General features: G+C 40.1%; 1 protein-coding gene across 2 annotated transcripts in view; it reads right to left on the reverse strand.

Annotated features, from left to right (window-relative positions):
- The window catches only part of rab11fip3 (RAB11 family interacting protein 3 (class II)), a 74,311-nt gene that overhangs the window by 44,455 nt on the left and 13,687 nt on the right, over positions 1–16,169 (reverse strand). For both annotated transcript variants that reach the window (XM_017700820.2, XM_017700819.2), the window contains exon 2: positions 12,959–13,052. In XM_017700820.2, the coding sequence (XP_017556309.1) occupies positions 12,959–13,052 (94 nt within the window). The remainder of the gene's footprint in view (positions 1–12,958; positions 13,053–16,169) is intronic.

A 16,169-nucleotide genomic window follows, 5' to 3' on the forward strand; every position in this document is an offset into this window, starting at 1 on the left:
CCTCGGATCCAGGAGGAACAGTGCGGGTTCCGCCCTGGTCGTGGAACACTGGACCAACTCTTCACCCTCTCCAGGATTCTGGAGGGTTCATGGGAGTTTGCCCAACCAGTCCACATGTGCTTTGTGGATCTGGAGAAGGCATTCGACTGTGTTCCCCGGGGTATTCTGTGGGAGGTGCTTCGGGAGTACGGGGTACATGGCTCTTTGCTACGAGCCATTCAGGCCCTGTACAAACAAAGCTGGAGTTTGGTTCGCATAGCAGGCAGTAAGTCAGACTCGTTCCCAGTGAGAGTTGGACTCCGTCAGGGCTGCCCTTTGTCACCGATTCTATTCATAATTTTTATGGATAGAATTTCTAGGCGCAGTCAAGGGATGGAGGGTGTCCGGTTTGGTGACCTCAGGGTCACATCACTGCTGTTTGCAGATGATGTGGTCCTATTGGGGACATCAGGCCGCGAACTTCAGCTTTCGCTGGATCGCTGGATTTTCGCTGCAGCCGAGTGTGAAGCGGCTGGGATGAGAATCAGTACCTCTAAATCCGAGACCATGGTTCTCAGGCGGAAAAGGGTGGAGAGCCCTCTCTGGGTCGGGGATAGGCTCTTGCCTCAAGTGGAGGAGTTCAAGTATCTGGGGTCTTGTTCACGAGTGATGGTACAAGCGAGCGGGAGATTGACAGGCGGATGGTGCTGGGTCAGCAGTGATGCGGGCTCTTTACCGGTCTGTTGTGGTAAAGAAAGAGCTGAGCCATAAGGCAAGGCTCTCGATTTACCGGTCGATCTACGTTCCCACCCTCACCTATGGTCATGAGCTTTGGGTAATGACCGAAAGAATAAGATCGCGAATACAAGCGGCCGAAATGAGTTTCCTCCGTAGGGTGTCTGGACTCTCCCTTAGAGATAGGGTGAGAAGTTCAGTCATCCGGGAGGGACTCGGAGTAGAGCCGCTGCTTCTTCACGTCGAGAGGAGCCAGCTGAGGTGGTTCGGGCATCTGGTTAGGATGCCTCCTGGACGCCTCCCTCGGGAGGTGTCACAGGCGAGTCCACCTGGGAGGAGACCCCGGGGAAGACCCAGGACACGCTGGCGCGACTATATCGCCCAGCTGGCCTGGGAGCGCCTCGGAATCCCCCTTGGAGAGCTGGTGGAAGTGGCTGGGGAAAGGGAGGTCTGGGCTTCATTGCTTAGGATGCTGCCCCCGCGACCCGAACCCCGGACAAGCGGAAGATAATGGATGGATGGATGGATGGATGGATGGATATACACACACGGCTGTCAGAGTCAATGGTTTTAGATCGGCAAGGTTCAACCTAGAGCGTGGCTGTAGGCATGTCGAATGCCCTCTGTCACCCCTTTTATTTGCAATAAGTATTGAACCGCTGGTCCAAAGGGATGATGACGGCATTTAAAAAATTTTGATTGGCACAGAGGAACATAAAATCTCACTATACGCAGATGATGTTCAATTATATTTGACAGAGCCTGCATCATCAATACCACACTTAAAGGGAGTGATATCTATATATGGACATTTTTCTGGCTATAAAATAAACGTTGATAAGACAGAGGCAATGGATGTCAATGGCAATGTCCCACTGAGGGTAAAGCAACAAAGTGGTTTTAAGTGGTCTAAAGAGGGCATTAAATACCTAGGCATCAATATCCCTTTTTCATTACATGATTTGTTTCACGCTAATTACAGTAAAATACTGGACATAATCAAAAATGAAATGGAGCGGTGTGCAGCATTACCTCTCTCCCTTTCTGGCCGTATAGAAACTATCCGTATGAATGTCCAAGATTGCTATATCTATTCCAAATGTTACCAATAGGAATTCCAAAATTCACATTTGTTGAATTGGATAAAATAATCTCAAAATGTATATGGCAAAATAGCACCCCCGGATAAAATACAAAACAATCCAAAGAAGTAAGGCAGAAGGGGGACTCAAACTTCCTGTTCTAAAATACTATTTTTGGGCAGCTCAATTAAAGCCATTAATCTCATGGATCCAAAACGACACTCATACACGATGGCTGAGCGTTGAACAAACAATGAGCCCTGAGCCGTTAAAGGTATTGCCATTTCTAGATATATAGATAGATAGATTTCAATGAAGTGTCATTGTGGACTAGAACCACACTCAATATTTGGAATAAACTTAGAGCTGCTTTTAAGTTGCTTTAAGCACTTTCAATTTTACACAGCATTGGACATATTAAATCCTTCACTCCTAACATCTTAGATAAAGGCTTTGCAAAATTGGGCTGATCAGGGGCTCATGTTTATTCATTAGTTACTTGATACAAACAACCTTATGTCTTTTGAACAACTACGGAGACATTTTCAACTTCAAAAAAATGATTTCTTTAGATATTTACAGTTGCGCTCTTTTCTACACACAAAGAATGGGAAAGAGTGCTGAACCCCACAGCAATAGAAAACTTCTTAACCCAATTTCAAAAAGATTAAGGGGATAAGAATTTCATAACAAAATTTACAAGGTATTTTTATCAATGAGTCGACATGAACTTGTTCAGACAAAACAAAGATGGGAGGCAGAGACAGCCAAAACCATTACTGATGAAATGTGAGGGGAGGCATGGACAGAGGCACATCAAACTACAAATTCAAATATGTGGCAGGAATTTAAGTGGAAAATTATCAGGAGATATTTCAGGACACCGGATGTTGTCGCTAAGATGGACCCTAGAGTACCAAGCTTATGTTGGAGAAACTGTGGCACTGCAGTGCCTAACCACACACACATCTACTGGTCATGCCCTAAACTACAAACCTTTTGGGACAAGGTGTATAGGACTATAAACCAGATCTTTCAGGAAGTCATACCAAAGGATCCCACAGTCGCATTACTCGGTATCATTCCAGCAGATATGCAGGGTAGAGCTAAATCATATCTCTTAAATATCTTTTTTGTAGCAGCCTTGAAATGCATTACTATTAAGTGGATGCAATTAGAGCTGCCCTCCTACAATGCTTGGGTCCAGAAAGTTGGTGAACTGTACCAAATGGAAAAAATAACATACTTACTAAGACTCCAAAAGCCTATTTTTAGTTTACGGTGGGACTGTGCAAGAGTTCCACTCAGGTAATGGCCCAGTTAGTAAACTTGTTGCTGTAATGTACTTCAAGTAGATATTGTATTTAATCATTAACTTATTTTTCTTACTCTGGATTTATCTGATGCTGAAACCAAATGGAACCTGTTGTAAAACACTATTCTTAGATGTTTATTTTATTTTACTGAATGTCTACGCAATGCTCTCTAATTACCCTCTGAGGTACAGTGGGGCAAAAAAGTATTTAGTCAGCCACTGATTGTGCAAGTTCTCCTACTTAGAAAGATGAGAGAGGTCTGTAGTTTTCATCATAGGTACACTTCAACAACGAGAGACAAAATGAGAAAAAAAAATCCAGGAAATCACAATGTAGGATTTTAAAGAATTTATTTGTAAATTATGGTGGAAAATAAGTATTTGGTCAATAACATAAGTTCAACTCAATACTTTGTAACATAACCTTTGTTGGCAATGACAGAAGTCAAACATTTCCTGTAAGTCTTCACCAGGTTTGCACACACTGTAGCTGGTATTTTGGCCCATTCCTCCTGCAGATCTCCTCTAGAGCAGTGATGTTTTGGGGCTGTCGCTGGGCAACACAGACTTTCAACTCCCTCCACAAATTTTCTACGGGGTTGAGGTCTGGAGACTGGCTAAGCCATTCCAGGACCTTGAAATGCTTTTTATGGAGCCACTCCTTCGTTGCCCGAGGGGTGTATTTGGGATCATTGTCATGCTGGAAGACCCAGCCATGTTCTATCTTCAATGCTCACACTGATGGAAGGAGGTTTTGGCTTAAAATCTCATGATACATGGCCCCATTCATTCTTCCCTTAACACGGATCAGTCGTCCTGTCCCCTTTGCAGAAAAACAGCCCCAAAGCATGATGTTTGCACCCCCATGCTTCACAGTAGGTATGGTGTTCTTGGGATGCAACTCAGCATTCTTCTTCCTCCAAACACAACGAGTTGAGTTTTTACCAAAATGTTCTATTTTGGTTTCATCTGACCACATGATATTCTCCCAATCCTCTTCTGGATCATCCATGCTCTCTGGCAAACTTCAGACAGGCCTGGACATGTACTGGCTTAAGTAGGGGGACATGCCTGGCACTGCAGGATTTGAGTCCCTCTTGGCGTAGTGTGTTACTGATGGTAGCTTTTGTTACTTTGGTCCCAGCTCTCTGCAGGTCATTCATCAGGTCCCTCTGTGTAGTTCTGGGATTTTTGTTCACCGTTCTCATGATCATTTTGACCCCACGGGATGAGATCTTGCGTGGGGCCCCAGATCGAGGGAGATTATCAATGGTCTTGTATGTCTTCCATTTTCTTACAATTGCTCCCACAGTTGATATATTCACACCAACCTGCTTGCCTATTGTAGAGTCACTCTTCCCAGCCTGGTGCAGGTCTACAACTTTCTTCCTGGTGTCCTTTGACAGCTCTTTGGTCTTGGCCATGGTTGAGTTTGGAGTCTGACTGTTTGAGGCTGTGGACAGGTGACTTTTATACAGATAACAAGGTCAATACAGGTAACGAGTGGAGGACAGAGGAGCTTCTTAAAGGAGAAGTTACAGGTCTGTGAGAGCTAGAAATCTTGCTTGTTTGTGGGTGACCAAATACTTATTTTCCACCATAATTTACAAATAAATTCTTTAAAAATCCTACAATGTGATTTCCTGGATTTGTTTCTCATTTTGTCTCATAGTTGAAGTGTACCTATGATGAAAATTACAGACCTCTCTCATCTTTCTAAGTAGGAGAACTTGCACAATCAGTGGCTGACTAAATACTTTTTTGCCCCACTGTATAGTTGTATGATCTGCTCTGTTGTTGTTAAAAATTCAATAAAAATTGAAGTTCTAAAAAAAAAAAGTTTTCTTTAAAAATGTATAAACAAAGTCATTCAGAGTGATTTGATGTGGAACACTGTTCTAAAAAACTCAGAGTTTACAGCAGGGGCGACAGGAATGAGACACTTGAAGAATTTAATTCCTCTAAAAGCTTCTACACAAAGTTATTAAATGAAATAGTTATGAATACGCTGCCTGATGTCTAAGACATCATTTAACAATAGTTTTGAGGAAGTTTCAATCTACAATGTACAATCATGTACAATTTTCATTGTACAATCATGTACAATCTAGTGTACATGAAGGGTGGTCTAAGGTAAAACAGTTCCTAAAGAAAACTTATTTTTATCATTATCAGCATTACCAGCATTAACAGGATTACATACGCAGTCAAGTCATATTATTATGACCACCAGCTAATATCCAAAGTAACTGTATGCAGCATGGACAACAGGTAGACGGGTTAGGAGTGACTCAATAAGGTCCTGGTAGGTTGTCACAGGTATCTAGAGTCATGCTGACTGCAGTGCATCCACTGCTGCTGGAGGGTGCATGAGAAAAGATCCATACACTGTTAGAAATAAAGGTACCATGCAGGTACATGATTCGTTCATCAAGGTACAAACAATGCAAGTGTACCCTCAAAGGTGCAACAGGGGTTTTAAGGTCCAATTGTGTACCTTAAAAGTGTGGAGTGAACATGATGATCGAGATGGTCCCACAGATGCTCAATTGGCTTCAAGTCTGGGGGCCCAGGGAAGTCTTGGTCACAGTCTTCCAACCAATGTCAGACATTTCTGGCCAACTGACATGTTGCATTGTCTTGCTGGAAGAGCCCATCTGGCCCAGGGAAGACAATCAGCATGTATGGGTGATTGTGATCTATAAGGATGGATCCATACCCAAATTGGTTGAGAGTGGCTTTCGCATGGATGAGTGGGCCCAGAGAACGGCACGAAAATATTCCCCAGAGCATAATGCTGCCACCACCAGCTTGTGGACATGAAGTCGTCATAATGATGTGACTCGACTGTGTATAAAACTCAGAAGACACATGATGGTTCACAGGCCATTTGGAATGGTATATTAAATGGGCATATTTCTTTTTCTCCCCCTTTCTCCCCCTCAGAAATTGTCTGAAGGTGCATGGTCTTTTATTCTGGGCAAATGTGCAGCAACTTTGATTAAAGGATGACCAAGGACAAAGAAATCAGTGGAATCTGTCATTATGTATGGCTTCTCATCAGTTGGTGGACCAATTAAACATTTCTAAAAGATCTGTCATATTGATAACAAAAGATCAATTAGATGCTGGATGAGAGAAGGTGGAGAAGAAATTTAATATGAATACAAGGAAACTTCAAATTCAAGAAACAGTTTGAGAGCTGTGTTGGCAGTTAAGAGGCTCGTTTTTAACAGCATCAATTACGAAAAACTTTGACTTCATGTGTTCTACAACAGTAGATGACACATGGTGAGTAATTTTGACAGTAAATAAGCACTTTGACAGTTGGTTATTATGTCACATTTGAATCATTCTCTCTGACTCATCATGTGAAAACAGAGCATGAAACCGGCAGACGCTTCACAATAACTCGTCACTATGACAACGGAGAAGCACAAATCAGAGAAATCAGCATGTATAACATTATTCTGGCATGACAGGGACCAAGTGATCCAAGCCATCTTCCATGATCATGGCCTTGTTGGGGGGCAGGGGGCATTGGCTGGATGTGGGCTTGGACACTTGTCCTTTGCCCATACTTAATCAAAACGTCATTATGTTAAGCAATTCAAAATTTAAATAATTCAAAGCTACAGGCAGGTTGCAGAGAGTAATCATTAAGGCTAGCTAATTTGAAATATGTGAGGAGGCTGCTTTTGAATTATTTCAGATTTCAGTCAAACGATTGAGCTGTTTACTGGCTAATTAGTTCTGTGTATGTAATTTTAATATTCTATGGTGCTGCTGTGTTTAAATGAACTGGAAACACACTTTACTGTGTCAGTAGTATCCAACTACACACCTGCTGTCACGCTTGGCTCCCCCCACTCCCCCATGTGCTTTTTGTTTACCTTTTGACATTCTGTGTGTGTTTGTTTTGGTTCTGTCCTGCCCCCTTGTTTTCTTGACTCCACCCCTGGTTCGTTTCACCGGTTTCCCACCTGTCCCTCATCATCCCTGTGATTATTTAAACCCTGTGTTTGCCCCTTGTTTTTCGTTGTCTTTGTATGTAAGCCTGTTTGATCGTGCTGATTGTTTGATGTATTTGTTTTGCTTGTTTAGTTCAGTATTTGGATTTACGAGCTCTTTGTCATGTCTGTCCCTCCTGCTCTCCGCATTGGCCATTTGAACCTGGACTGTATCGACCACAGCCCTAGATTTGCCCTTAATAAAAGCCGCTTATCTCAGCACATGCGTCCGCCTCCTCGCTCCCCGTTACACCTGCAGTACTGCACTTTCAGCTCCTTACAAGTACACCTCTAGTGGCTCATTTTAGAATTGCAGCCAAACTTCCCTGCCCTCCTGAGAGATTTTTACAGCTGCATTTTTGTTTTTTCAGTAATGCTGCTTCCAAGCACAAGTGAGGTGACATTTTTGTATGAGGAGGAACTCGTTTACATATTGTGAGCATTATAATGCAGCGGCATTTACCCGTTTGTTTTATCATCTTTGCCTGTTTAACTGGAAAAATCTAAAAGCCCCTTCATTCCCATGGCAGACGACTGGAAGATATAACATTTCATTAAAAACTACAGAAAATCAAGATCACTTGGAGGGGGAGGACTGGAAAATTAGCAAAAGCCTGGTTGTCATTTATTTCTTATATATCTGCTTTCACTGTGAGAAACTGGAATGATTCATAGTACCCAGGAGTAGGAATTTCAACACCTTGACTTAAAAAGGGGGAATGAAAAGAGAAAGATGAAGAAAAATAATAATTATTACTGTCATTACTGTTAGTAGTTTTATTTATATTATTATTAGCAGTAGTATGTATTATTTATTTATTTATTTAAAGTCTACTACAGTGGCTGTGTCATAACTGGTGCAGAGATTGCAGGACCTTCAGTCACAAAGACAGCTCAACTGACTAGTGCTTCAATAGGAACAGTGTCTAAAGTGACATCTGCATTCATAAACCTATGAGAAAGACATGAGTTAATCAGGCTGAAAGTGTGCTTGAAGGTGTGCATCAACTTAGCAAGATGCTTGTGCTTTTGTGCGATATGTAAAGAAACAGTACAGCAACTGTTCCTCAGGCGACTGAGAATGTCAGTGCAGGATATGAGCAAGAACAGTCTGTAGTGTTGCAGTGAACATGTCCCTCATTACAAAGATGAATGCACATTTGAGAGTTCAGTGCGGCTAAAACCACAGATACTGATCTAAAAATATGTGGGGGGAAAAAATTGACACAGATGTCTCATCCTTCACCATGTTCTCCACAGGTGGGTGAGTGCATGTGCAGTGTACACCAAAAGAACAGTACAGGCACAGTAAGGCGTCTGCAAACCAATACAAAGTTATTCTGACTGACGATCCTATCCTGAGGAGTGATACTTCTTCTCAAGATGACAATGAATGGATGGATGAGTGAGTATGAAAATGATGTATATCATATGCTATGGCCTTTGCAGTTACCAGATCTTAATTCAGATGACCACCCATGGGAGATTTTGGATGTTGGACAGCGATCTCCAATCTTTTTACATTTAAATTGTAGTTTGAAAGAAAGCAATTTTGAAATCACAAGAGTTGCCATTTTAATTACAGCCTATACAACAACGGTCTTAAATGGAAATTCCACCATCTTTTCAACATTTCTGCTTAAGTCAACCACTGAGATGGAAACAAAGTAATTCGGCGTAGTTTAATATAAAATGGTTCCTTGCGGAGAAACTTTACAACTTAGGTTTCTTTACAGTGGTGGTGATAAGAAGCAGGGGTCACAATGTCTACAACAAATATATAGCTATTTTATTCATGGTTCAAAACCACACGTGAACCTACGTGTGTCTTCTGTATTTTAATATGTATTGTTGATGATGGTATAATAGTGTTTAAAAAAAGGTTTCTTTATGGTCTATTTTGCCCTACAATGCCCTGCATGCATCTCTCTACCATGAATGGAGTTCAAAAATACATTTTAGGAAAAAACTTTATTTCGAAAGTATCATAAAACAATGTCTCAGACATCCAGCATTTAACGTAAAAATGTTCTGTGAGGGACCTTTTAGAGGTATTAATCACGTCTGGTTCCCATCCCCACCACTGTGAACAATTCTGACTTGGTAAGTTTTTCTAGAACTTTTCACATCAGAACATGTCTTTGTTTAACTTAGAATTTAATTATGCAGACATTTTGGTAAATTGTTGAAATTCCCCTTAAACAATAGCAAATTGCAAAATTTAACCAAATAACACTGTGCTTGTGAAATGTCTTTGGTTGAATTAGACCAATAAGAAGCAACCAAACACCCATGCTACAACTAACTGGTAGTTTGGCACATTACAGTCAGGTCAAGCCTGAAGACAGAAAACATGAATATGCTGATGTTTTTGGCCAAAGAAACAGGCCTTGACCTTAATTTATAGAAAATAAACACAATACTGGAAAAATCACATTAAGATATTTTCTCCAGCCCTATTTCACCACCATCATCAAAACACCAACTGAGGGGAGGTCTTCTGAAAGAATGAAATTATATCCCTCCAGAACAGCTCTAGGGACTTGTAGAATCTATGCCAAGGTGCACTGAAGCTGTTCTTGCAACTCGGGTTGGCTCAACACTCAACCCTGAGGTGCTCCCACTTCACAAAAAACGGAGTGTCTGATATGTTCTGATATGCACACAAAGCTGATGACAACTATTGTGATATTGTGAGCTGCCCTTTGACTGGCTATCATGTCTATGCACACACACACTTTCCTGCAATGTTTATCATTCTAACAGAAAGGGAAATCATTTTTTTTCAAGCTAAATTGAAACACTGAAAAACAACAGCTAACAGTTGCCTGCACTGGACGCTGTGATGAAAAAGCTTGATATATACTTGTGTGATTTTCATTAATGCCTCCCAGTTCATAACACACCAAAGCAGCGGGCTGTGATTACTCATTTGGCATGTTACACAAACTGCTTCTTCCTGTGAAGGTAGGCGGTTCATGACTATGTTATGTGGTGAAAAGTACCAGACTAGAGACTAGATCTCTGCTAACAACCACTGATTCCAGCACCATATTGCTCTACCAAGACACAAGCATCATTCTACAGACTGTGATACAGTAAATGCCCCTTTTTTGAATATTTAGCACGTTAAAACATCTTGCCTCAGTCTTAGTGTGGTGCGCTCTCAGAGAAATGGAAAAAAGAACCAGTCATTTTAGCTGTGCTGTGGCGTCATGATGGGAGTTCTTTGTTAGGAAGTGGATCAATAAATAATTTATATATCTGAGTCACAGCCTGAAACTTCTCTTTCCATCGCTTTTTCATCTCTCCTACAAATCAGACAAAAGTGAAAGACGGAAAGAAAGCGACAGAATGTGGCTTTGGTTTTGTTCTTAACACATTATCTAAGAATGAGTTAATAAATCTGATAATTGAAGACAGAAATCCCCATTAATCATTCATTCTTGGAAGGGGCTGGTATCACCATCGACAGCAAAAGCATGTAGTTATTTTATATTATTTCACATGGTTCATTAAAACATGAAATTGTGCAGTTAGTGTGGATTCTAAACTTTCCATCTATGACACAGCTGTATAGATGGAAGAGGAGATTTTTACCCCCCCCCCAAGAAGGAAAAGCGGTTTGGAAAATATGTAACAAAACGTTCTGACTTTCTACATATGACGTTCTACATATGAGAAAAACTTTTAGGTTTAGGTCATTTTAAAACAAATCAATGTTTCTCTGAATTTTTTGTTTGTATATTTTCTTTCAGTGATGAAATATAATGAATACTTGCAAAGTGATTTTATATTCCAACACATATGTCTTGAACTGGATGGTTGAGTACCCCTGTATCTTTGGTGTAAATGTAATTCATTATGTAACTATGTAATTAGTTATGCAATTACATTTAAATAATGCTGTGATGTTAATTTAGCACATAGAAAAAGACAGTAAGAAGTGAGCTCTTCTAAGGGTTAATAATCATTAGATTCTACAATGGAAACATTAGTTTTGATTTCAGCCTGTCCTACTGCCATCACCGGCAGCGACACCACTGTGAGAATCAAGTAACAAGTGGCATCAAATAACTTTACAAACACAATGATACAGCACTGTGTGTGTCTGTATGTGTGTCTCATTTTACAGAGCCTAGATCACCCTTTGCATCTTTAATAGAAGCAGAAATCAGTTGATTTATACTTGCTGTGTCAAGACTAATAGACCGAGGTAAGGATGTGAGTGGATTTAGCAATCAAACCAGACAAAAACACTCACTAGGCATGTCCTCGGGTACTCCAGTACTTGATTAACCATTCCACAGAAAAACCTTGAGTAGAAGCTGACCCATCATGTCAAACCAATACGTTAAACAACAAATAAATAGACATTATGCACGTAACTCTGCAGCAAAATGTCATGTTGAAGTTGTTCTCTACGGAGAAATCAACTTAACAATTTGACAAAGTGATCAAATTTTTGCAGGTGCTCTCTCTCTCTCTTTTTCTCTCCCCCCTCTCTCTCTCACTCTGTTGCTCTCTATCCCTCGAGAATGATTAATAGATAGAAAGATGGACAGGCAGGTAGCCAGATAGACAGACAGACAGATAAATACATACATAGTGAAACATAGTTGAACAGATAGATAGACAGATAGACAGAAAGATCACTGTGTTTAGAGCTGTACAGCCATACAGAGTGTCTTGTCTTAATGGGTTTGCATTGCGCTGACAGTGAGTCAGGGCAGCCATTACAAAACTGCTAACAGCCTTTATAATTGCTGAAACGCTTCTATTTTCATCGAGTTCATATCAGCAAACCTCACCCAAAACTCTAATGCTAATGCATTGTGTTAGTAATGTGCACTATCACTTTACTCCAATTCAAAATGACACTGGCTTATGTGTCTTGCTAACGTCAGTAGCAATTTAGTACTCTTCATTTATCGGAATCAGTCTTCACAGGTGTTTTCAATCAGAATCTGTCTATTTTTACCAGAAATGATCTGAGAATGTCTCCGACTGACTGCTGGTTGAAGACTCAGAACACAGTATAATCCAGTGTGGTGTCCAAAGCCAAAATTAACCAATTAACTAATGGGAATTAACTAATGGGAATTGTTTCCTTCTCTGTGACTTTCAAGGTGTTTAGGAATGAAAAAAGTGGGTAAATAATAATTTCAAGCCAATTTTCTGTAAAGAGCAATGATAGTACATGGTATTCTATAGAACAGTTTACTAGCTGATTAAGTCATTTAAGGCAGCCTCTTCAAGCCTTACTTAAGCACAGTGACCAAATGTTTCCTTTGGTCATTTCTTAATAATAAAATATATCAAATGCAAACTTTACTGAGCTGCTGGATAGTGATCTATCCTGAGTGTTTGTGTTAGGGACACACACTCATGCTTCTGCAGTAAATGCGTTCTATTACTTTTATAACATGCTGTTGAAGCAATCCATGTACTGTAAGACTGTGTGTGTGTGTGTGTGTGTTAGGGATGTGCATTTTGACTCATTTTGATATTTGAGTTAATGGACCAATATCTAGTTAATAAACAGATGGTTAACTACAGTAAACTATGGTTAAATACAGTGAAGAAAAAGAAAACTTTTACCTAACATTAATGTACCATACACACAAACACACACACACACACACACCTGTTCTTCTGCAGTATACAGCAGAGTTCTTAGACCTTCATAACTTGATGCTGGTCTCTGAGGAGAGGTCTATGTATTGTGTGTGTGTGTGTGTGTGTGTGAGAGAGAGAGAGAGAAAGAGTGTTTGAACAAACATCTCTGCTGCTCTTGGTAGAACAAAGTGGTGGTGATGGTGTGTGTGTATATATACCTCCGTTGCTGATGGCAGTGATGCCTCTGTGGAAATCCTCAAAGCTGATGACACCCAGGCCACTTGGGTCCAGAAACCGCGTCAGATCCTTTACCTGAAACACACACAAACACACATATACAATTTTAAAGTCACAAATCACACGTGATAAATAACATAACCCCACACAACACTTTTAGAAGAAACTATTACATCACACACACACACACACACACAGGCAAAACACACGCTGCGTGTGTTTGAGTGTAATGTAGCATGAAGCCATGTGAGAGCAGACATTAAAGCTGAGCCTCTTCGTCTCTCTCTGTGGATTAAATTTGGTCTGCTTCAAAGACGGCTAATGCATGAGCATGTGTGAGTGTGTGTTTGTAGGAGATGTCTGAACATTTACTTGGTGCTAAGTACGGCAATAAAAGCATAAAGAGATCGAGTTTCTTAAAGTGCTTATCTGTTGTCCCTGCAGGGCCCTGCAGAACCATTATCCCTTCTCAGGACAAAATGTTCTCTCTCTAACACACACACACACACACACACACACACACAAACACACACACACACGCACACACACACGCACAAACACACACACACACGCACACACACACACGCACACATCATAGAGAGAAATCCAAAGGCAAAGTTCATGTTATTACATATAATTTCTTTTATCCTAAAAGTCTTCATTTCGTACACATACACAGCATATGTGAGCACTCACTGTGTGCAAAAGTTCAGAATTATTTTTGATTATATAAAACCAATCTAGTTGCAGAATAGTGCACACCATTGGTCAGTGGTCTCTTTTAAATTTTTTTTGTCATGAAAAAATACATTTGTAACTAAAAGAAAACCAAACATGTTCCTCAGTCTAATTTTGGAAAACTAGTAACCTACAAAGTTTTTGTACATTTTAACTGCTGTTCAAATAGTATTATACAGCACACTACATCCTTTCTTTCTTTCTTTGTTCTTCTTTTCTTTAAGCTTAAATGTGTGTCTGATATGTACTATGACATATCAAGCTATTATAACATTAATATCCAGGATTCATCATATTTCAAAAGTGCAGATCAAAGGCTAATAACTTGACAAAATAGTGAATGTAAACTGATGATTACAGAATATAATTTTATTCTTTTTTTTAATAGAATTTTTAAAATATTGAATAAAGCATCTCTGAACACCTTCTGGTGAACTGACTGTAAAATTTAATACCATATTGTATCAATTATTAGTCTAAATCAAATTACATATTGTTAATATGGCAAGTGACTCCAAACCTTTGGCCACTAGTGTACCTCTGACATGTGATAATATATCCAGCACGATCCACACAGATTCATCTGAAGTAGTGACATAACACACACACACAGACACACACACAGACACACACACAGACACAGAGAGTTAACGCGTCACTCTACACTGAGCAGATACAATCAGTTAGGCCACACAGCCTGTAGCCTAGCAACAGGAGATCTGGTTTCCAGGGAGACTGAGTGGGGTTTGAGAGTCAAGACTCTGCACACGCGCACACACACACCCACACCCACACACACACACACACACACACACACACACACACACACACACACAAAAGAACCCACGGAATGCAGAAGATGGAATGTTTTGGGGTGAAGGTCTGCAGCAATGCTGCAAATGTGTTTGTGGTGTTTGGAGGTGGAAAAGTTTCAGCCTCCAGAGAGAGAAATGAGAGACACTTAATGAAGTGACAGGGGAGACGGAGTAGAGCGCTGCTGTAAAACGTGCACACAAACACACACAGAGGAAAAACAACATGTACAAACACCTATTAAAGCACACAGGTACAAAACAACACACAAAGAGGTGGGCTCTAGGGGTGGGCAATATGACAATATTTAACATTATCATTATAAATTTGGTCCCAACAGGCTTTTTAAGCATATCAAGATACTGTCAGTACTTTAAGAATGCTGACCAACTGCATGTGGCATTACATACAGAGTATAATTATAATTGTCTTCAAAATTTCTGATTATTTTTTATATGTGGCACCACTCATTCTTTTTCTCTCTGTTCCAATTGATTAAACAACAGAAAAAAACCTAAATATTGTGCTTAAGGACGCATCAACTGGAAAATACATGAAAGATTAAATTTAGGACACACTGAGCCAACAACCAAAACCAAGTTGACAAGTTAAAACAGTTTACATGAAGCAAACTTAGTAAAATTATTACAGCATGTAGGCTGTGTGTGCCACGAGATAAAATGTCTGACAACAAGGACATACATTATACTTTAGTTATACTTTTACACTTTGACACTATTATTTGATATGTTGTCATACATTTATTCCTTTTTGCCATTTCCCTACTTTAATGTAAGCATGCATTTATATAAACACACACACACACACACACACACACACAAAAGCCCCATCTGATGTCTGATGTTGACTTTAAGGTTCAACACTCTCTTCATCCGAGGCTTTTCAGCCATGCAAATGAACACATGAGGAGGAAATAAATATTGTGTGTGACATTTAAGAGGTGAGTGGAGAATGGGTGTGGGAGCTAAAAGGTGAGGGGGCTCTGGGCGTGCAAGAGTGTGTATGAGTGTTTCCTGTGTTGGCGGGAGGGGGCTGCAAGTACAGACCACTACCACAGAAAAAATGAAACACATTAAAAAAGCATGTGAAAAAGAAAGCATGGCATAGTTATACCTCCTTTGCATGAACAGATTTTGAAAAGGTACAAGTTACTGCTCATATGAAACATAAAGCTACTAATATTAGGGGTAAGAAAAATGGTTCTTAGACCCACTGCGATTCTCTCTTTAAAGATGCTGAATCAATTCACAAGATGTCCAGATCAATTTTTTTCTATAGGCTCTGGATTTTCTCTACTGTAAGGTAAACTCACGTGCACCCAGAGACATTATGAAGTAGGACACGTTGGCAAAGCCCAGCTTGAGGAGGAAAAAACGCAGGATCTCATTAATGCATGCATTTTGCAGATAAAGTGGTCACATTTTCATGTCTATGAATAAAAGTTTAAAAATAATAGTAAACAGGACCCAATTTTCTTTCTGTTTTGGGTACTGAAACCAATGATGTGACAAATGACATTTAAAAAAGCTTCATGCGTTACAACTTGTTTGGACATCTGGTTTAACAGCCTTGCAGTGCAAAGGTCAGGGGTTCTCATTAGTGCTACCTTCTATTATTATT

The sequence above is a fragment of the Pygocentrus nattereri genome, chromosome 3 (assembly GCF_015220715.1).
Source record: "Pygocentrus nattereri isolate fPygNat1 chromosome 3, fPygNat1.pri, whole genome shotgun sequence".
NCBI lineage: Eukaryota > Metazoa > Chordata > Actinopteri > Characiformes > Serrasalmidae > Pygocentrus > Pygocentrus nattereri.